Source organism: Equus caballus, chromosome 15 (assembly GCF_041296265.1).
Source record: "Equus caballus isolate H_3958 breed thoroughbred chromosome 15, TB-T2T, whole genome shotgun sequence".
Classification (NCBI taxonomy): domain Eukaryota; kingdom Metazoa; phylum Chordata; class Mammalia; order Perissodactyla; family Equidae; genus Equus; species Equus caballus.
The window spans coordinates 66361608-66385517 of record NC_091698.1 but is presented as its reverse complement, the minus strand read 5'-3'; the positions used below and the strand labels follow the sequence as shown (position 1 = coordinate 66385517).

The 23910-nt window shown below is 36.7% G+C and overlaps 1 protein-coding gene across 5 annotated transcripts in view; it reads left to right on the top strand.

The window, feature by feature from the left end:
- The first annotated feature begins 5483 nt into the window (after window positions 1-5483).
- GTF2A1L (general transcription factor IIA subunit 1 like) overlaps window positions 5484-23910 on the top strand; it is a 46446-nt gene continuing 28019 nt past the window's right edge. Inside the window, 6 exon segments of one of the 5 annotated variants that reach the window (NM_001204845.1) lie at window positions 5543-5606; window positions 7931-8032; window positions 8245-8368; window positions 16111-16166; window positions 17588-17672; window positions 18892-19466. In NM_001204845.1, the coding sequence (NP_001191774.1) occupies window positions 5586-5606; window positions 7931-8032; window positions 8245-8368; window positions 16111-16166; window positions 17588-17672; window positions 18892-19466 (963 nt within the window). In that variant the 5' untranslated portion in view covers window positions 5543-5585. 5 annotated transcript variants of the gene reach the window in all.

Here is a 23910-nt window from a genome sequence, read left to right as displayed (position 1 = left end):
TTATAGTTATTATATTCATCAGTTATAAAATTTCAATTTTGTTCTCCTTTATATCTTCTATTTCTTGCTGAGACTTTCTATTTTTCATTTGCTTGAAGTGCTTGTTAAGTTGTTTGCGTAATTGTGTGTTAAAGCAGTTTTATGAAAGCTGCTTTAAAATTCTTGTCAGATAATCCCAACATCTTAGTCATCTCTGTGTTGATTGTCTTTTCATTGTCTATTGTCTTTTCTCATTCAGGTTGAGATTTTCCTGGTTCTTGGTATGACAAATTATTTTTAGTTGCATCCTGGACATTTTGGTTATTATGAGACACTGGATCTTATTTAAATCTTCTCCTTTAGCCAGACTCTTCTGACACTGGGCCAGCAGGGGAAGGTAAGAGAGCCATCTTGCTATTGCCAGTAGAAGTGAAGAGCCAGGTTCCTCATTCAGCCTCCGTTGACACCCCAGTGGAAGGAGGGGCTCCTCGTTACTGTTGGGCAGGGTGGAAGTTCAGGCCATCCACTAGGCTTCTGCCAACATCTCTCTGGCTAGAAAAGGAAGAGTACATTGTTACTCCTCCTCATGTGACCTCCATTGACACCACAAGGGGGAGGTCTCCCTATCAGCAGACAGGAATGAAAGAGTTGGCTTCCCACTTGACCTTCTCTGACACCATCTAGTGGGTCGTAGCGATGCCTCATTACAGCTGGATGGGAGTACAAGTCCAGGCACCCCATGTGGTCTCCGATGCCTTCAAACAGATGGCTCCATCTCATTATAGCTGGGCAAGAGTGGAAGTCGAAACTCCTTACCGTGGTTTTGCTGACAGGGGTGGGGCGGGGCCAGTTTTTTCTGTGATGTTTGATGGGAGTAAAGCTGTTATCATCTAAAAGTTTTCTGTCTTGCTGCCCCTTTTCTGGTCCTTTGGCTAGAGAGAGAAGGCTTTTGTTCTTTTTTGTCTGTGACCATTGGTGTTTCTGGATTGCCAGCTTCACCAGCACCCAGTCTGGTATACGTGAAGCAAAAACAAAACCAGGGAATTCACTGCTGTGTCATTCTTTGGGTTATAAGGTTTCTAGCTGGTCTGTGTTCTTCTTTCCACCTTTTGGAGCCTTCTTATGTTTGTTTTATATATAATATGCAGAGTTTTCAGCTGTACTTAGTGGAAGGAATAGGAAGAAGTATGTCTACTCCATATTGTTCCTGTCTCTCCTGATATTTGAAGCACCTAAGGTAACAATATAGAATATTCAAGATGCTGCCATTTACCTCTTATAAAATGACAAGTTAGGAAAGAAGAAAAGTACAGCTATTGTGGGAACAAAACTGGTTCTCCAGGTCATAGCCTTAAATTCAGTTTATTGGTCTTTACCTCCATCTTCTCTAAGTAGAAATTTAGATTGGAAAATTAACTGGAGACAATGGACATTATCTTTGCTAATATTTCATGTTCATGTATGATTATACACACTGTGATTAAAAAAATGAAAATGGAGTCATTTGTTAACTAGGAAATTACTGAATCTTTATCAAGACCCTGATGAGAATGTTGAAAAAGTAGCCATGGGCAAAATTGCGTTTCAAGTCAGCCTCCATACCTTCTGTGAGATAATTATAACTACTAATTTTCATATGTACACTATATACACATCTCTTCGATATTAAAATGCTTTGAAACAGGCAGTAATGTGATCATTAACAGTGTTCCACTGTGTGATAAGGTCACCAGTTGGCCATAGCATTGTGTCCTATGGTCATCTGAACTGAAATCTGTTGAGTTGAGGGGGAAGGATTCATCATGGTGGAACAGTATCTGATGTTCAAATAATGTCAGTTAATTTTGGAGTTGTATTAGAAAATGGAAAATGCTACAAAACTGCAGAGTATAAATAAATCAGAACTACTAAGACTGTAACCATTTCAAAGTTACAAGGTGCGACAGAGATTATCTGGATTTTCATTTCCTGGAAGATGTGAAGGATGAAACAGAGGCAGAGAAACAATACTGCTGGGTTTAGTATGTTGGTTGTAAGATATTCAGAAACTAATTATAAATATTTGCTGCCTTAAGACATACGCTTATAGACTAACTTGTATTTTTTTATTACTGACAAATATATTATTTAGAGTCTATACAGTTACTGAAATGCCCTCTATTTGACTGTAAAATAATATGTAAAAGATAATGGGCTGTTTCTAAAACACATTTCTTTTTACATTCATATTCAGAGAAAGAACTTCATAGATATGGATTTTTCTCACAATAAGCAAAGTGAAATTGTTTTTCACTTTTGTAATACTATCACTGAAACCTCCAGGCAAAAGTAATGAGAACACACAGAGTGCAAAGAAATTAATCTGATTACACTGATGTGCCGCATAACAATGTTGTTGGTCAACGATGGATAGCATTTATGACGATGGTCCCATAAGATTATTACCATACAGCCTAGGTGTGTAATAGGCTATACCATCTAGGGTTGTGTAAGTACACACTATGATGTTTGCACAACGAAATCACCTAATGATGCATTTCTCAGAACGTATCCCCATCATTAAGAGAGGCATGACTGTATTAAGATTTGTTTAAATGTTGCAAAACTGGTGCTGATTACCAATGATATATTAAATGTATATGACAGTCTCTAAACAAAGCAGGAGAAAATGAAAATCTGATGCTCTGAACTGCAATGGGCAGTTGGGGAAGAGCTTTATGTTTTGTCACAGGTGTAATTTCAAAGAACTGTGTACTCAAAGAAGGACCAAAGATCAGCATTCCTGTTTTATTCTTTATTTACTAACATAAAAAATAGACACTATAAAATTGCCTCACTAAGGCTTTGGGATCTTGGAATTTCAATTTCAGCATCAAAAGTGCTTTGTGTATGCAACACACTTCCCCTCTGAGTCTGAAAAATTGACAAAAGAAATGTGACCATTACATGACTATAACAGTCTGCTTGTTTGATGATAACCTGGGGTCAATGCTATCAAATACGTGTATGAAGATTCCCTTACATACTTTTCAAATGCTCTTGTGACTGATGAGGCTATTCAAGAAACTTTAAATGCTGAGATTACAATGAGGGAAAACCAAGCTTCCATCAGTCACAGTCCAATCAGAGAATGGGCCCTGTATTGGTTATCTCACGCTATGTAATATGTTACCCCAAAACTCAACTGCTTGAAACAACAAATATTTATGACCACACACTGTTTCTGAGGCTTTGGAATCTGGGAGATGCCGAGAGGGTGGTTCTGGTTAAAGGTCGCTCAAAGGAATGTAGTCAAGGTGTCAGTCAGGGCTGCAATAATCTGACAGCTCAAATGGGGAAGGATCAATTTCCAAGCTTACTCGTGTGATTGTCTACAGGCTTCTAATTCTTGCTGGCTATGAGCTGGAGTCTCAGTTCCTTGCCACATGGGCCTCTCTATAGGCTACCTGAGTGCCTGAATGTCTTTACAATGTGACAGCTGTCTTGTCCCAAAGTCAGCGATCTGAGAAAGAGACAGCCCAAGAAGGAAGCCACAGTCATTCATAATCTAATCATGGAAGTGATACACTCTCACTTCTCTTTTATTCTATTGGTCACCCAAACAAACTATTGTACAATGCGGGAGGGAACAATACAAGGTTGTGAATACCAGGAGGTGGGAATCATTGGGGGCCCTCTTGGAAGCTGGCTACCACAGGTCTAGAGCAGATTTGCATCTTGGATTCACCCAGAACATGGGTTAAAGCACACCTCCTCTAAGAGCCATTGTCTATTATTGGGAAGTTATTATGGCTGAGTTTACTAGTGATCATCGAGACAGATCACAAGGGGCAAGTGGAAAGTTGCTGACATTTCTCTGCCAAGATTACATAACCTCTTTGTAACCTGAGTCTCCTAAACATACTGAGCAATGGCAGTTCAACTCTAAATCATGCTTTTTATGGGAACCAAGGTCCAAATTTAATTTCAAAAATATGCACGATCTACAGTATAGCCCCGAGAAGGGTAAAATATACAATGAAGTAATATAAAACAGTATAGTGTTACAAAAAGTTAAGTGATTATCAGTCCTATGCACTTAAGAATAAAGTTTTAAAACTTAGCCACGAAAAAGATAGAAAACAAGAGATCTTTCAGCTTTCTTATTTCCCAGCTTGAATAATTTAATTGGATTTTATAATATCAGTGGGAATCAATGACTGCTTTTAGCTTTTCTATTTTAGGTGAAAGATAAGTCATTTTGAATACTTCTGGTAGAAAATTGCCAGGTAGAGATACAATCATTAAAAATTACTATATAAAATTCTTGGCTTTTTGTAAAGGAAATTTCAGATAGTTTTCAATTTAGGAAAGTCCTCTAAAGGCCTTCATATAAATCAGGTGCTTGAAACTCACAAACCAAAAGGTACCTGACCCAGGCAAAGCAAATACATGGTGGCAGGCCATAAATAGCTCTACCGAACTTATACACACAAATAAATAAATAAACAGCCAATTTGAAACATAATAGGATTTTTAATCATTAAATAAGAGCCATCTGGTTAGGTCAGGGCCTGTCTGCAGGCTAGAAAGCCTGTTTAAAAGGGAGAATAGTGGCAATAGATGACTTCTTCCTTTTTCTAGCCCTCCAGGTTACCTGTGCTTACATCCACCCTCGGCCCAAGGCGAGTGATGCTCCTAGATGCTCTACCCTTCAGGGGAGGGAGAGAATTATTGCAAACCAACAGATGGTGATTTCTGCCTGAGGAGGGGAAGAAGAAGGGGTGGTGTTGGGGTGGTGACTTTATTTTAGCGGTGATTCTCCACCTTGGCTGTATAATAGAATCAGAGTCTCTGGGGTGAGACTCAGGTGCCAAACCCTTGTTAAGCTCGGCAGGTGATTTCTATGTGCAACCAATGCTGAGAATCTTTGTCTTGGGACAGGGAGCCTCATTTAAGCTTTCATCAGAATCACCTGGACAGCATGTTAAAATTACAGAATGCTGGGCCCCATTCTCCGAGTTTCTGATTCAGGAGGTCTGGGGTGGGACCCAATAATTCGCAAGTTTAACAGGTTCCCAAATGAGGCTGATGTTGCCATCCCAGACTTTGAGAACCAATCTTAGAAGAGTTTGGCTCTTGTTGTACTTTTATTGGAGTTCAGCTGCAGAGACGGACGTGGTAGTGGGAATGAAACTTGGTAGAAGAAGAGGACAGATACCACCAGTCTCCCTTCTTTCCCGGCCCGACCTCTTCAAAGCTGAAGGTGAACTGGGGTCTGCTACTGCATCGCCCTGCCCCTATTTTCTTAGTCTTTATTTCGCAAATTGAGAAAATAAAGGCTCTTCAGGGATCATGTGAACGGCCCAAAGCTGGGTGGATGGGATTTAACCATCCCATTTCAGCTGGCCTTGGCTCACTCAGACCAACCTCTTCCCTGCCTCTCTGGGGTGTCTCCAGTTAACCCCGCTCAGTTCATCAACCTCTCTCTCCCCTCGGGCCCCGCCCCCAGCGTCCTTGCGTAGTTGCGCGGCAACGTGCACCGAGGGTCAACGCCAGGGGAGCGGTCCTCAGCGGAGCACTTCTTGCTGCGCAGGCGTGAGGGGCGAGGCAGTGGACCTGCCGTCATGGCCTGCATCAACCCAGTGGTAAGGAGGAACCGCCCGGCCTGTCGGCCTGTGCTCTCTGTAGAGGGAGCGCTGGCGCCGGGTTCTGGTCCACACACCCTTTCTTCTCTCCTGGCCCTTCACAGACTGTCAGAAACCCTCTTCCCTAGGGGCTCCGACGCTGCTTCCCCGGGTTGGAGGAAGCCATGAGGGCCAGTAGCCCAGCCGGAAGTTGGGCCTGCCCCCACCGGAAGAACAAGTGTCCCTCCTCTTCTCCTCCTCAGTTCTCACCCAAACTGGTTTTCCAGAATGAGCTGTTTAGAGTGGGAACTTGCCGTGATCCTCCCAGTTTCTTATGTGTTTAGAAAATTTTCTGAGTTCAGTTGTACGCTAATTATAATTCTTAATTTTAGTATGGTCATTGTTGATTCAAAGCTATATTATTTACCTGAAATAATAGAAAATGTGTTATGTTACCCCACTACATATTTTTAGAGCCCCCACCCCCTCCATCCTTTCCCCAACCTGTAGCATCTTAATGCTTAAGGGTACAATTGGAATTGAAGAACACAAACACCCGTCTGTTACAGTTAAGGGGTACCTAAACCTCATGATGAGAATTGACGGTCTAAACAGTACTTATGAGAACCTCTGTCAGTCTTAAAAACCTGAAATAAAGAACAAGAGAAAATCGAGGGTTAACCTTGATTTTCATTTCATCTCGACAGACTTCATACTTGGTGAAAGACAACGTGGTTGTCCAGATCTGTGTTATTTTATGGGTTCCATGTATACATCTGCAGCATTAAAGGGTCCATTTTTAGAGACATGTTCTTATTTAATGTGCATCTATTTTCTGATAATGTGTTTTGAGATATGTAAAATACTTGTGCTTGAATATAAGCTTGCCATGTACATATACCATTTCATCTGATGGTGAACTCCAAGGAGAGTGTGTGTGTTTTCTTTTAAATAGAGAAGAGGTTAAGATGGAGTTCTTGGCTATGCATAGTTTTAATAAAGATAACAGAGAAAGAATATAAAGTCTAACTCTAGTCCTAGAAGAGAAAATATGTTTAATATCTACTTTACTTTTGAAAAATTGTGTTCTAATGGGTTATTTTTGGTGGCTGCTGTTACACTCTGAGGGCATAACTTAAAGATGTTTTTAGCCCTAGGAGTTTTTCCTCCAGCTTTAAATGTGATTACACTAGCTGGGACTAACACTGAAGCATCAATTGAGTGTGCCTTTATTAGTGTAAACTGTTTTAGAAGAAGCAACTAATCTAGGGTACTTAATCTTAATGGATATGCTTGTGAGTAACGTATTATTTAAATATTACTGATTGGCCTATTCATCAGCTTACCCTTGATCTTTAGAAGGATTAGTTTAAAACCTTGCTACTCTTGGCATGAGCAGGAGGAGTATTTAGAGTATTTACTGGGTAGTATGAAAAAGCGGTCCTAGACTGCCGCAATTTTCATTTTGGCCTGACTAAGCAATTTGAAATAAGAGCAACTCAGCTAAATTCCTGTTTTGCCATTTCTTGTCAGTGGAACTTCCACTAGGTCAGTATTGTTAGTACACTTAGCACTGCCCTTTTGGACTGGGGTGGGAGTGGAGCACAATTTACATAGCTTTGAAGGACTGAGTTTATTTCACAGGGCTGTTTTTCTATTGGTATTTACCAGTGTTCAATCTGGGTAGAAACCTGCTTAATATGATTGTCATGGCATGTTTTTACTAGGAAGCATTTTAGGATGTTACTTAGTCTCTGCAACATGCAGATTGTGGAAAGGTAAGGTTCGTTCATATCCTTCTTAGTTTCTGTTAGGAAATCTATTTTGGTGCAGTTGTACTTTTACTTGACAATGGTTCAGAGTTTTTTTTTGAACTGTGTGTATTTTGGAAATGGCATGGGCTTTGGTAACTCTATTGTAAGTGCTTGCCACAATCTTATGGCTTGGACTTTCCTTACATTTGGGGAAATAACATAGTGAGCTCTAAAAAAGCTCCTTTGGCCTCTTTGAGAAGAAGGTAAATTGAAAACAGAAGGTTCATTTCCACCTGCCTTAAATTTAATTTCCCTTTTTATAAGAAGTGGGGAGGTTAAATACTGACACAAAAGCCAAGTAACGTAACAGTAACCATGCATCTTGATGAGATTATTATCTTATATTTTATTGTAGTCCTGTACTTGTAACACAATTTATAGGAAGCTACTGGAAGTGGGATGTGCTTAGTAAAAATCCTTATGGTGGTTTTTCTTTAAACTGTAAGATTAGAATGTGTGCTTTGCATGCCTCTTAAGGCTGGATACGTTCAAACTTGAGAATTTAAAACTTTAACAATTGCTTTTGTGTAGCCTAAACTCTACAGATCTGTAATTGAAGATGTAATTGAAGGAGCGCGGCATCTATTTGCTGAAGAAGGTGTAGAGGAACAAGTCTTAAAAGACTTGAAGCAGGTTTGTAGACAAGACAGGTTTCTCTCTCTTTTTGTTGTAGTTTTCTTAGCTTAAAAAACTGGTAAATTATAGTTCCAACTCCTTAATTGTAGTTTAGTACTTGCCTATTCATTGTGCCATCAGCTGACAATTTAATTTAAAAAATGTAAAAAAAGAATCCTATAAAAGTTTTATTATTTTTTTAAAAGTAAACAATTTTTTTTTCTCTGCAGCTCTGGGAAACAAAGGTTTTGCAGTCTAAAGCAACAGAAGACTTCTTCAGAAATAGCCTCCATTCACCTCTGTTCACTCTTCAGTTGCCACACAGCTTGCACCAAACATTGCAGTCACCAACAGGTTGGATACAGTCAGTAAATTAGTACTATTTGGACTTCAGAACTAATTCTCATTTGGTGGTGGTTTTGAATTAGACAGGGTAATATTCTTAAGGTGAGAGGGCTTGGACCTCAGAATCATTGCTACTTAATGAACACAATAAATCATCACCCCATGTAATTATTGAGGAAAAGTTAGATTACTCAAACTAGTGCTTTAAAATATTAAAGTCCACAAAGGTGACAAAGCCTTACTTTAGAGGAGTAAGTCACGTAGTTTATGGGCTATTGGGAGCACCCACTGGTTATTTCAGAGCATTTGATTGGATCTAGTCGAGGAATAATCCAGCCACCATTGCTGAAGAAGCAGAGGGACGGATGGGTGCTTGCATACTTGTGCATTCTTTCTCTCTTTTGCTTTCTGTAAATATTATAGATCTGTTATTCTATTGGAAGCAAAATGGAGAGTTAACAAGAATATGGAGAATATTCAGGCTACCTCATTGTTTTGGATATATACAATGATGACTATAAATTGACCATATACATCTTACCTTTATTCTTGTACTTAATGAATCTAGACCTCTGCTTTTAAGGGAAATATTTGTCCATATTATATGTATCAATTTAAAGTGGAAAAGACTAGCTAATAAAAAATAAAATGATACTGTTATATCTTTCTAGCCTTTATTCTTTCTTTTCTCCTCTGACTCATAATCTTTATGCTACCCTAATGTTTGTCTATATATATGTCCATACACAGACACACACACAAACAGGTTTCATTGGGTTTAGCTGCAATTCAATAGATTAATGTCTGCAAGAGGTGAGGGTAGGTTTTGGATTAGATTGTCAGTAATAACTAGGTTGTTCATTGCATACTTGGGAAAATTCACATGAAAATCACATTAGCCAAGATGAAGAGAAAATAGTAAGGAGGCTAATACCTCGTCTGTTACAGAATGAGAGAATTTAAGTGTGGCAGCAATAACGACTTATAAAAATGAAATAAATTAACAATGAATATTGAATTACCAAACAAAACTTTTATCTAATACTGTGCTTATAAAGTATAACTTTGCTCTATAAGGATTAGCCGTGGCAGTTTTAATTACTAAGTTGACACATTGAAACATTTTCCATCAGTTGTGGGGTTTTTGGCTATGCTTTTGTTTTTGCTATTTTATTACTTTACATTTATTACTATTTTATTACTTCACTATTTTATTAGGGCATCCTTTTATTTCTCTATTTAAATAACATTCTTTTGAATTTTTTTTCTTTATCTCTATTAAAGAACTTTAAAGATGTTTTACTTAGGAGTGGCTTGGAGTGTGGCCAGTGTGGAGGAGTAAACTACTTGACAGTCTTTAATCAAAAGCCTAGTTACCATTTCTCAGGTTCTTTGTCATTCAAAATTGCAATACTAGATTTTGCCGCAAGATGGTAATATTACCAGTGATTTAAATCACAAAATAGTCTTGCAACTAATGTAACTAGCTGGATTTCACTCAGCATTTTATTATTCTCTTTCTTAGAATAACAGAAATAATTACATTTAAAGACAGTTTTTCTCCTTATTCTATATCATTTATAATGAAATGGTTTAAGAGGAAGTACATATATCTTTTAAAAATGCATTATAGGCCTTATTCCTATCCTTCTTCATTTCTAGGTACCCTACAATAAGATTCTTGGAGTAAATAGCCTTATAAATTGGAAGTACTTCTTAATTATGTCTTTGCATTGTATGCTTTTAAAAGCCTGATTAAAATAACCTAAACTAACTTACCTCTACAACCTTTTTATCTCTTGATAACAAGTTCAAATTAATCTACAATGGAATAAGTATTTACCTTTGTTCCACCTTTAGAACTTGTTTGCCCTATCATATTTTTTTTGACTGTATCATCCATTTATTTAGTAATTTCCTATATCTTCAATTGTCAACTGTTTTTGGTCTCAGGACCTCTTCACACTTAAAAATTGAGGACCTCAAAGAGCTTTCTTTTATGTGGGTTGTAAGTATTTACTGTATTAGAAATTAAAACTGAGAAATCCAAAAAATATTGGTTTATTAATTTAAAAAGTTTATCATATGTTAACATAATAACTATATTTGTTAACAGTAAGTATTTTCCAGGACAAACAATACTTAGAAGAATGGCACTGTTTTACTTTTCTGCAAATCTTGTTAATATCTGGCTTAATACAAGACAGATAGATTCTCATCTATTTCTAAATTCAATCTGTTGTGATATGTTGTTGTGGCTAAAGTATATGAAGAAAATCCTGCCTCCCACAGATATATGATTGGGAAAGGAGGAGTATTTTAATAGTATTTTCAGATAACTTGGTATTACGTTAAAACTCAACAAGTAGCAGTATCTGAGAGGTTAGATGCAGAGTGGAATCTGAAACCATATAATGGACTTTTTATAATGTTAGATGGTTATTTGGAAAATATTGGTTCACTGAGTTGTGGAGTTGACACATTGCTCATTATGCAAGATTAAACAAATCATAATCATAAATATCACCACACATCAGAAAAGTGTTTAAGTATTGCGAAGCTATCAAACTCACTGTGGTGGATATAAAGTTTGCAAAATTCTAATTTTTGCTTGAGAGCTTGAATTTTATCATTGCCAAACAAATACTGTCAATTTGTTTTCCTTGAAGTGATGGACACACTTAGTTCATTTTCAAAAAAAATGTCTGCCAAATACTCATGTCTGAATAACCATAGTTTCTGTCAGTTTTTCTTTCAAGTAAAAATAGTGTTTCTGGAAAAAAGAGGCTAGATCAGCTCCCAACTTAAACAATAGCACCAGTGTTTTTCCTTGTACTTGTCTATGAACAGAAATGCTCTTTCTGTTCTCCCCATTTCATCACACAGAATATTAAAAGGAAATACACTTTAGGGTTGAAATTAGTAAAAATAATTTATATGGTTACATTAAGGAACGTCTTAAGTGAAACAGTTTGTTGTTGCTGCTGGTTTCTTTTTTTGTTTTTTACTGTGAGTGAGTGGCAATGGAAAATAAATCCATTGGTCACTAGTGAGATTTGCTGCTGCCTTAATTCAAGCTGAGGTGCCTTCAGTTTTACTCATCATTGCCTTGTGCCATCAGAGCAGATGTCAACAAAACAGAACAAAAAATATTTAGTGAGAAATGAAAAAGGCATGTGTTGTCTTGGTATTGTAAAACATAGTTTGACCTCGTGAGCACCCTGAAAGGGTCTTGGGGAGCCCCCGGGGTTTCACACACTATACTTTGAGAACTACTGTTCTATTGTTAGGGTGAGTATATGTAATTATAATATGCTTTTAAATAATTTTTTAATTATAAAAAATAATTTTTTTAGAGCAATTTTAGGTTCATAACAAATTTGAGAGGAGGGACAGAGATTTCCCGTATACCCTTCACCCTCACTCATGCATAGCCTCTTCCATTAGCAACATTCCCCTCGAGTGGTACATTTGTTACAATTGATAAACCTACATTAACACCATCATAAACACCCAAAGTCCATAGTTTACATTGTCACTCTTGGTGGTGTATATCCTCTGGGTTTGGGCAAATTTATAATGACATGTCCATCATTATAGTATCATACTGAATATTTTTATTGGTCAAAAACATCTGTGCTCCACCTCTTCATCCCTTCCCCTACACCAACCCGTGGCAACTACTGATCTTTTTACCATCTCCATAGCTTTGCTTTTTCCAGAATGTCATATAGTGGGAATCATACAGTACGTGGCCTTTTCAGATTGGCTTCTTTCACTTAGTAATTTTAAGGTTTCTTTATTTTTCTTCATGGCTTGATAGCGCATTTCTTTTCAGCACTGAATAATATGCTGTTGTCTGGATGTGCCACAGTTTATTTATCCATTCACCTACTGAAGGACATCTTGGTTGCTGCCAAGTTTTGGCAATTATGCATAAGCTTGCTATAAACATCTTTGTGCAGGTGTTTTTGTAGACATAAGTTTTTAGCTTCTTTGGATAAATACTAAGGATTCTGCTGGATCATCTGGTAAGAGGATGTTTAGTTTTGTAAGAAACCACCAAAATGTCTTCCAAAGTGGCTGTACCGTTTTACGTTCTTATCAGCAATGAATGAGAGTTCCTCTTACTCTCCATCCTTGCCAGCAGTTGGTGGTGTCAGTGTTCTGAATTTTGACCATTCTAATAGGTTGTATTAGTATCTCATTGTTGTTTTAATTTGCATTTCCCTGATGACATATGATGTGGAGCATCTTTTCATATGTTTATTTGCTATCTGGATATGTTCTTTGGTGTCTATTAAGATCTTGGCCCATTTTTCAATCGAGTTTTGTTTGTTTTCTTAATGTTGAGTTTTAAGAGTTCTTTGTGTATTTTGGATAACAGTCCCTTATCAGATATGTCTTTTGCAAATATTTTCTCCCAACTTGTGTCTTGTCTTCTTATTCTCCTGACATTGTCTTTTGCAAAGCAGTTTTTAATTTTTATGAAGTCTAGCTTATCAGTTATTTTTTTCATGGATTGTGCCTTTGGTGTTGTATCTGAAAAGTCATTGCCATACTCAACGTCATCTAGATTTTCTCCTATGTTATCTTCTGGGAGTTTTATAGTTTTGCATTTTACATTTAGGTCTATACTCCATTTTGAGTTAATTTTTGTGAAGGGTATAAGATCTGTGTCTAGATTCATTTTTTTTGCTTGTGGATGTCCAGTTGCTCCAACACTATTGAAAACACCATCTTTGCTCCATTGTATTGCCTTTGCTCCTTTGTCAAAAATCAGTTGACTGAATTTATGTGTGTCTATTTCTGGGCCCTCTGTTCTATTCCATTGATCTATTTGTCTTTTCTTTTGCTGATGCTACACTGTCTTGATTACTGCAGCTTTATAGTGAGCCTTGAAGTTGGGTATTGTCAGTCCTCCAACTTTATTTTTCTCATTGAGTATAGTATTATATTCTGAGTCTTTTGCCTATACTCCACTTTTGAGAGAGAAATGGGATTCTATTTATAATAGCCTCAGAATAACAGGTGTAAACTGGGATGTGGGCAGACTGGGACGTGTAGTCACCTTGTTTGTGATTGCCTTATTTCTAGGGCAATTCACATAAGCTTCAGCTATTTGTTCTTCATGTCACATGGCCTTTTTTGTTTAAACCTTCAGTCATTGTGGGAGGAAGACAGGAAAGAACAGGAACATCGAGAGGTTTGTGGTGGCTTTCATCATTGAGCGTTAAAACTCCTAAACTATATGTTCATTTGCTCTTGAACTTAGATCTGGTGAAAATTGCAGCAATACTATTGGTTTTTGAGTTAGAATATTCAGTTTGGTCATGAGAAGATATCCCTATGCTAATAAGTAGTTACAAAGAAGAAATTGACCAGTCTTTGCACCTCTTGAGTCATGTGACTTCGATATTAAGATTTGGAATGGTTCAAAACAGGACCAAGGATTGTGAAATTAACTGCTTTAATGTTTCAAAGACTTTTTTGGTGTGTAGGGAAGAATACACTTATAAATGTGAATGTTGTTATGCTGTATTATTTTTACTAAATTTCTTAAATTATATTTGTGGAACTGAATTCTTTCTATATTCTAAAGCCTATTGTTTGAGAAATTTAATATTTCTAGAATATATACATGAAGACCAAAATTCTGGCACTTTGAGTTTAAATAAAAACATGTATTCAGTTAAAACTTAATTGGTTATTGAAACCAGCTTGAATATTTTAAAAAGTGTGTTTCACACACATATAATGGTGTATATAATTTGTGAATGTATATAAATGGTGCATATAACTTGTGAGTTTAGTATCAAAATTAAATAGGAGCTGCATGAAACTTCGCTATAAACTCTTAGTTCAATGCTTTTATTCTGATGGCTGTAAAGAAACTCTTAAAATTCTCGTATAGTTCTCTTTGATTTATATAAGTATAGAGAATTAGCCTTTAGGATTTATTGCAAGGTAATTAAAAGAGGAAGATTGTTGCTGTTTTTCCTCAAGAAATTCATTTAATTGCTTCAGTGTGTTAACAGATTTTTGTTTCCTCCCAGGCTATGGCTTAAGTTGTACCAGCTTAAGCTTTGCTCACTTCAGCTAATTAAGTCTAATGCCACTGTGTTCCTGCCACTCCAATTCTTTCTAATTTAGCCTTTCTAAAAGAATGCCTGTTAATAAGCAAAGGCATAGATGAACAGAGGATAAAAATAATTTTGTGCTTCATTAACCATCAATCTCTGTAGCCTCACTTCTGTTGTCTAAACGTGGAAAGAATGGTTATTTTAAAAAATATTTGCCCTTCTGAGCTGTTTGTTGTATATGATGGAGCCATTCTAGCGTCAGAAACAGATTTTTTTTTTTTTTCTTAAAGATTTTTTATTTCCTCCTTTTTTCTCCCCAAAGCCCCCCAGTACATAGTTGTATATTTCCTGTTGTGGGTTCCTCTAGCTGTGGTACGTGGGACGCCGCCTCAGCGTGGCCCGATGAGCAGTGCCATGTCCGCGCCCAGGATTCGAACCAACGAAACACTGGGCTGCCTGCAGCGGAGCGCGCGAACCCAACCACTCGGCCACGGGGCCAGCCCCGTCAGAAACAGATCTTTGAGGCAGTTTTCCTTAAGGCAGTATGTGAAAAAAGGCCATAATAAATAAATTACATTTAATACATATGTATTGCATAAACATGCTAAAAGACTCTCATTTTTATTAAAGAAAAAGCAAAGTGATATTCTTTTTTTTTTTTAAGATTGACACCTGAGCTAACAACTGTTGCCAATCTTCTTTTTTTTTTTTTTCCTGCTTTTTCTCCCCCAATCCCCCAGTGCATAGTTTTATATTTTAGTGGAGGGTCCTTCTAGTTGTAGCACGAAGTGATATTCTAACGGTCATATTCAGCTAGGTAAAGTGAGCCTTGAGGTGAGGTTTAAGTTTACATTGATCAACTGAGATCCTTCTAGTGAAGTTACTATTTCTTTATTTTTTAGTCTTATTTTTTAATGATTATATGTTCAACCATTTGGTCAACCTTTTAGATGTTTTATAAATGAAGAGATAGCATAGCAAATTGATGGATAATAAAGGAAAGATATGTGAGATTGCAGCTTTAATGCAGGTTGAGTTGGTGTTTTCCTAGGAATTTGTTCTCTTGTATTTTTCTTAGCAGTCTAAACTGTTTCATGCAAAGACTTCAGGAGACATGTTCTTATGCATTTATTCCTAAAACTATGTAGCTGTGCTTGCTTACTTGGCTGAAGTACTGTAAATAACTTTTCATAAAATGAATGAATTGAAATTTATTTTGAACCTATAAAATTTCAAATGGTTTTTGTGGGGTTACATATTTTTGCTCGATAGTATAGTCTCTTGGAAAAGTGCCACTTTAACAAATATTACTTTTTCTCTCCTTTGAAAAGTTGTAATGGAGATTAAGTGCTACATTGCTTACTAAAGACATTTTGTATTACTAAAGACTAAAGTATTTTCTTATGGATTTCTAAAGTACAGTATACTTGATTAGATGAGAGATTTCCTTTTGGGACTTAAAGTAGGTTAGTTGTAAAGTCTTGATCTAAAGTTCTTGGGAAAAAAGTAATACTTTTTACCTCTCTTAGAATCAGGAAGTTTAGAATTCATTATGGCCTAACAAATTAGTGATGGAAAATGTTTTTTTAAAAATAAGCTATACTTAGAAATTTTATTAAATTGGTAAATTCTAATGAATTTACAATGTTTATTTTGTTTTCTATGCAGCATCATTAGTTATTCCTGCTGGTAGAACTCTTCCCAAGTTTACTACAGCAGAACTGGTATGTAGCTTATTTAAGAGAGAGAGATATATATATATTTTAGGAAGATTAGCCCTGAGCTAACATCTACCACCAATCCTCCTCTTTTTGCTGAGGAAGATTGGCCCTGAGCTAACATCCGTGCCCATCTTCCTCTACTTTATATGTGGGATGCTTACCACAGCATGGCTTGCCAAGTGGTGCCATGTCCGCACCTGGGATCTGAAGCGGCGAACGCTGGGCCGCCAAAGCGGAACGTGCGCACTTAACCGCTGCACTGCCAGGGCAGCCCCTAAGATATATTTTAAAAGATATGACCCACTTTTAGTGAGTGATGGCAGAAGTGTAATTCACTTTAGTGGAGATGCCTTTTCCCTTGATTAAGGAAATAATATATTTCTAAAAAGTGAAAACAAATTTATAAAGTAAAAAGTGAAAGAGCCCTGTAGTATTCTACCCCAAAGATGACTGTTTTAGTTGTTTGATGATATCCTTCTAGACTTTTTTCATGAAAGTTATATTAATTTCAGCATAAAAGTAGGATCATTCCGTGTACTATTTTGGAATTTTTTTTAACTTAGTAATATGGATGGACACTTTTTAGTGCTGGTTAAATATTGATTAGCCTTTGTGGATATATCACAGTTTAAAATAACCAATCTTTTGTTGATGGATGTTTAAATTACTTTTGGTTATTTTTTAATATAGCATTCTATTGATTATGCTTGTAGTTGTGTCCTTATGTATTTGTGTGAAAATCAGGTAACCAGGATAAATTCCTAGAAGTAGAATTTCTGGGTCAAAGATCATGCATGTTTTCAGTTTTGGTATATATTGCAAAATTGCCCTCCAAAAGGATTGTCCCGTATACCCTCATATAAGCAGAATCTGAGAGAACTGATTTTTATCATATCCTTACCAACATTGGATGTTACTAATCTAATCTTTTAAATTTGCAGGTCTGATAGGCAAAAACGTTTCTTTGTCTTTTGATTTACTACTTAAAAAAATTAAAATGCTAAGGTTTAATTATTCTAAAATAAAAATTAGACACTATCATATTATCTACTTTGAAATGCCATTAGTGATCAACTTATAGACTAGAGGACTCTTGTAGACAGCTGTGGTTCTTCTGTTTGACATCTTGAGCATCAGTGGCTCAGGCAAAGCTGTGTAGTGGGCAAGTTTTATGAGTCAGTATCCGTAAAAGGCTTATTAGCTTCATTGCCAATAGCTGTAGAACAGAATGCCTTTTATCCTTAATGAGATAATCTAAATCAAGTATTACAAAGCTGTTTTATTAAAGAACTCAGCCCTAATGTAAAGCATTGTCAAACGATTGTTGTCCTGAATCAGACTTTTTGACCCTCTACAAGATCAGGAAAAAAAGATACAAGTAAAGCCATTTTTCTAACTTTCTAATATAAATTTCTCATGTCTAGGGCACCTCAAACTCCAGGGCAAACCTTACTTTTTCTGGTTATCCTATTCATGTACCAGCAGGTGTGACACTGCAGACTGCATCTGGTAAGAGTATCGTTTAAAAATATTTTGTTTTCACAACTAGAAGGACCCACAACTAAAATATGCAACTATATACTGGGGGGATTTGGGGAGAAAAAAGCAGAAAAGAAATTTTGTTTTTAGCATTGGTACTGACTTTTGGATTAATTTTCATGATTTTTAATAAACTGTATACTAGAAGTTAGAGGAACTGTTAATCAAACTAATTTCAAAAGTAATAATAAACGGTGAGTCGTATTGTGGAGGCGGTCTGCCACGAAACGCTCGGTCCTAGGCCTGTCCTTATTTCACTCCCAGTTCTCTTTGTACAAGATGCTTTTATGTATGTTTTCTCTAATTCAATGCAGTTAGCTAAAGTTTGACAAATACAAAATAACGTATCTGTGTCCCTGCCAGCTCTAATCAAGAAAAACCATGGATTGATCAACCTCTGCTGCCTTTCTTATTAGAGATTGCATGGTATAATAGAAAGAATATCCAAAACGTTTGGAGATTAACCAGCCTCTGCTTTTCACAGCACTGTTTCTTGGTCTGAAAGAGAATCATACCTATTCTTTGGGTTGTTGCAAAGTTTAAGCAAAGCACCTAACTAATCCTCAAAAAATAAATTTCTTCTTTCTTCTTTTTAGTATTATTTTAAAGAAAAGAAGGAGAAAAAATTTGATTACTTCTGAAATTATTAAACTCCTTTTGGATAGCCTTGTCTTTTAGTTGTTATATGGTATCTTATATCTTAAATGTATGAAATACATTCTCCATGAGATTTGGAACCCATGGATGAGAATGACCAACTATAAGACTTGAGCATACATGGATTTTGGTATTTGCAGGAGGTCCTGGAACCAATCCAATGCAGATACTGAGAGACCACTGTATGTTTATTAAAATCCCAATTTGAGTTAGTAACACTGTTATTTATCAAACAGTGGGAGAGGTTTATGGAATAAATATTGGTGGCCTGTATGTATCTCAAAATATGCCGTATAAGCAATAGTGGGAAAAGGCTAGAGTTAAAGCAAGACATATTTAATTTTAAAAAAATAAGAGTAATACATACTTATTGTAGAAAATACAAAAAATCTGAAGAATAAAAGAAAAACGCCTAGAGATAAACACTATTAACATATTGATATATCTCCTCCCGGGCTGTTGTGCATGGGATTTTCTTTTAGAGGAAATTAGGATTCTGTTATACTTACGGTTTTGTTTTCTCCTTTTTAAGGTCACCTTTACAAAGTCAATGTACCAATTATGGTGACACAGACTTCTGGAAGAGCAAGTATTCTTCAGCATCCAGTTCAGCAAGTAATTCAGCAGCTTGGGCAGCCCAGTGTTCCACAATTGAACCCATGTTGTCTTCAAGCAACTACTGAAAAAGCGCAGAGAATGGAAACTGTGCTTCAGCAACCCACAATTCTTCATTCTGGGACAGAGGATAGGAAACATTTAGAAAAGGCCACCAGTGATACACTTGTCCCTCCTGGAAATGAGCATAAAATCGCGTCTGAAGCTTTGCTGAGTCAGCCGGAAAGCTCTCAGTACATCGGTCTTCCAGGGGTTGTGTTTCCGCCACAGGTCTCTCAAACAGACTCGAACGTGGAGCCAGTGGTCAGTGTTTCAGCTAGCATGATTCAAAATCTGCATGGGGGGCCCCTCTTCAAGGGCCCTCAGGGGACTCGGGACCAGCACGTGTCTGATGTTCAGCTTCATCTTCTCAAAAATAGGAAGTTTGAATGTGATTCTGTGAAGCAGCCAAGAAATATAGAGGAGCCCAGCAGCTTACCTGTCTCAGAGAAGGTAGTTGTGTGTTCAACTTAATGGTATCGGGATAAACAGTGGCCAGTGATTAGACATCCTGAGTGTTTTTTAGTCTGTAAGGTTACCCAGAAGTACATGTGTTTTGGTTTTTTCTTTAGAAGATTGTTTCTTTATTGTTGTTTTTAATATAACGATCAGTTCTTAAAGTATTCATGCTCTGCATTTTTAAACTTTGAATTTTAATTAGAGTATTTCTTTAAAGAAAAGGCATTTGTATTAAGTAATCCATTTTATCTCTCTTTTGCATTGTGAGAATTTTTCTTTGTCTGCAGATAAAATTTAAAAGACTCAGGGGCAACCCGGTGGGGCAGTGGTTAAGTTCACACGTTCCGCTTTGGTGGCCTGGGGCTTGCCGGTTCAGATCCTGGGTGCAGACATGGCACCACTTGGCAAGCCATGCTGTGGCAAGCGTCCCACATATAAAAAGTAGAGGAAGATGGGCGTGGATGTGAGCTCAGGGCCAATCTTCCTCAGCAAAAAAAAGGAGGATTGGCAGCAGATGTTAGCTCAGGGCTAATCTTCCTCAAAAAAAAAAAAAAAAAAAAGCAGAAATCCATCCTAGTAATTAAATGAATATTTTGAGGTAATTCGTTGTCATACTTAACAAACAGAAGAGATTTGAAGTATTTTTTTTCTTACTCTGCCTAATTCTCCTAAACTCCTGTATGAAAGTTTTCCTTGCATGAGGAATTGTCTTGCTAGCAGGTGCTTTGTTTCTCCCTGCTTGCTAAAATACTAGGTAACTTAATTTGTTTTGGAATTCAAACTTAAAACAGCTTCTAGTTACCTTTTCATATTGAAAATTATTAATTTCCAAGGAATTGATAGTGATGGCAGAAAGATTCATAGAGAAGTTTGAATGGCAAAATTAAAAAAAATCTTGTGTTGTCTTTTTACAAATGTAGAATATGCCTTATGGCTAATTCCATTTATACAATTTGGTGACGTGACAAATAATTAAAGGTTTGTGTCCCTAGCCAACGGTTTATTGGTCCACTAGAGCTTCCGTACAAATCTGTAGCAATGGATGGTTAAGTGCCCCCTTAACATTTTCTTAGGTAGAAGTGGAGAGATGTAGGGCACAGTGAAGGATGGGAAACAAAGACAATGAGCGCCAGAAGCTGTGACCTGTTTGAGAGTGTTTCAGATGTTTGATGAAGGCTGCTCAACATCTTTTAGTAAGTCTGTTTTTAGTTTAGGTGTAAAGTATTAAGACTAAAATGTTTTTTGGGTATTTTTTTCTCAATGTTTTCCACATAATATGTAAAATTGAAGAAATGTAGGCTAAACGCACAATTATGAAAAATTTGGTTTGGAGAGAAAAATAACTGTACATTTATAATAAGTGTGCTTCATCAGTTATAGTTTTTGGAGGTATTTTTCTCCTGGACTCACTACGAGCTTTGCAGATTTTCACTGTGGTGATTCAAGGACTTATTCTACTGTTACTTATGAGATGTCAGCTTGTCCTTTGTTCTGATGTGGGGAAATAGCATGGTTAAGGGAGATTAATCAAGGATTGTTTAGGGGATAGTGGTTGATAGCTTAAGCTTTGAAGCCACAGTACGTTCTGATTCCAGATTCACTACTTATAAGCAAGCTATGGCATGTTACTCTCTGAAATCCAGTTAAGTCTGTAAACTGGGCATAAAACCAACCTCATAATTTTTAGTATTATCAGAGATGATGTATATAGAGTTTTTAATAGCTTCTGGCACCATAATAAACTTTAGATTAGTGCTGTTATGTTTTATGGGCTTGTGATATGTTGGGTAACTTTTCCTATAACTTGTTGGTTAGTTTTAAAATAGATCTGTATCTAAAACACAAAAATCCAAACATTCAAAAGTATTTACTTTATAAAATTTTTTAAATTAATTTACTGTATGTAGGATACCTTCAGTTAGTAATCTGCTAAAGTTTAAGATGATATAATTTTCAAAAAATTTATTAATAGGTTTTCTTTTTTATAATTTTGTAAGTAGCTATTCAGAAATTCTTATTGCTTAAACCAAGTTACAATTAGCTAAACTTTTTGTTTTCTTTTCCTGTGTAGTAGAGATCTTAAATTTCTGTGTAGGTCTGACATTCTTACTGTTTCATAAAATATGTTCCTGACAATTTTTGATGTGTTCCTATTTTAAAGAACGTATTACTATGTTAAGTTTTTCCTCAGTGTAGGAATTTTGTTTTCTAATCATATAATGCTAGAGAGATCTTCATTGGAATTCCAGAAAGTAGGAGTAGGAGAGAAATAGATATGGCAATGTTACCTTCTTTAACTCCTTTTTAACTCCTTCCTGCTCTCCCCATCATCCTTATTGCCCCACCTCCAAATATTGTCATTGCTGCTGCCTTATCTTTTAGTTGTTTACCTTTGACTGCATCCTGTTATCTCCTTCATGAGCTCCTCTTTATCTTCCTCTGCTATTTCCTAAGGTTCTATCCTCAGCCCATCTCTATTCTTACGTCATGTTTCCCTGGGCAATTGCATGCATCATCCTGGTTTTAATTACCACCTATTTGTTGATGACTACATTTCCAAGCCTATTACTCCTCTGTGCTTCATTCTCATGTGTTGGCCTTCCAGACAGCTCGACCTCAATGTCACAATAATTCATTGTTCCTCATCAGAGATACTGCATGGTACCCATGGTACCACTGCCCGCCTGGTTTCCTCAGCTAAGCACTACAGTTACTTTTAGGCTCTTTTCCCCCCTTATTCTCCTCATATTGTGTGTTTTTTAAAAAATATTTTTTAATTGTGGTAAAATATATGTAGCATAAAATTTACCATTTTAACCATTTTTAGGTGTACAATTCAGTGGCATTAAGTACATTCACATTGTTGTGCAATCATCACCCCTGTCCACCTCCAGGACTTTTTCATCGTCCCAAACTGAAATTCTGTACCTGTTAAACAATAACTCCCCCTTGCCCTCTCCCTTCGGTCCCTGGTAACTTGTATTCTTTCTGTCTCTGTGAATTTGGCTATTCTAGGTACCTCATAAGTGGAATCATACAATATTTGGCCTTTTGTGACTGGCTTATTTTACTTAGCATAATATTTTCAAGGTTCATCCATGGTCCATGTCATCCATGTCAGAATTTCATTCCTTTTTAAGGCTGAATCATGTGATTTTGATAACTTTTAAAACTAAATATTTCTGGAAACTGTTCCTTCTTCTCCATCCCTACTGCCATTGCCCTAATTGCTTTTCACTTGGGATAATATAATAGCTTCCTGACTAATTTATTAACTTACAGTGTATGCTGTTTCTCACTCCACTCCTCCCAATCCATCAATCCTAGAGGTTAAAGGCTTAGGCTTTAGGGATCAGAATTGTTTTGAATCCCCTCCCTATCACATAATTATGTGACTTGGGTAAGTTACTGTTTCCTCATTTGTAAAATAAAGATAATGGTATCTACCACAGAGTTGTGGTGATGGGAGGATTACACGAGATAATCGGTGTGAAGTGCTCAGCAGAACACTGCCTAGCAGAGGGTAAATGCTCAGTGCATGTTGGCTATTGTCTCTGTTCTTCAGGGCTACTAGAGACTTACCCAAAATGCCTCCTGCTTAACACAGCACTGACAGCCCATCACCTAAGGATGAAGTTCAAACTCCTTAATGTGGTGTGCAAGGACCTCCCTGTCCTTTCTTTGCCATTGTTTCTTATTTATTCTTCCTTCATTTCATGCTGACTACTTTACTGGGAACACCAAACTGTGAGCAATTCTCTGTGTTAAGCTTATTGTTTCCTATTTCTCTCTTTGCTTGTGTTATCCCCTCTGCTTGGTGCCTGGATTTTCTCCCCACCATCCTTTCCTCTGATTAATTCCTATTTATCCATTCATTACTTCTTCCAGAAATCTTACTTCAATACCTCTCTTCCTACCTCTTCCCCCTTCATTATTAGTTTGTTCTGTGTTATCACAGCGCCTTAGGCATGTGTCTGTCGTAATGTAGTTAAAAGATACATTAAAATGTCCTGTTTGCATTGAAAGGTACATTTTTTTAATCTTTGTATACCCAGAGCACCTAAGAATATATACACATTCACGTATACTAGAATATAAACTTTTAAAGAACAGGATCTGTGATTAGTTTATTTGACTCAGTAGTTCTCAACCCTGGCTAAATATTAGAATCATTGGGGCATTAAACAAAATAATGTTTGGTCTACCTCAAGAGATTTAGATCAAATTGTTCTGGGGTGGAGTCCACTCATTAGTGTAAGAGCTTTATGAGGTGATTGTAATACATAGTTAAGATTAGGAACCACTGATCTAGCTCAAAATCAATGTATGAGTGAAAAATGGATGGAGTGAGGGGAAGATAAGAGTTTTTTTCTTCCAAATCCATTCTGATATTCCTCTAAAAGATAACATATCATATCAATAGTTATTTGAATTCAGA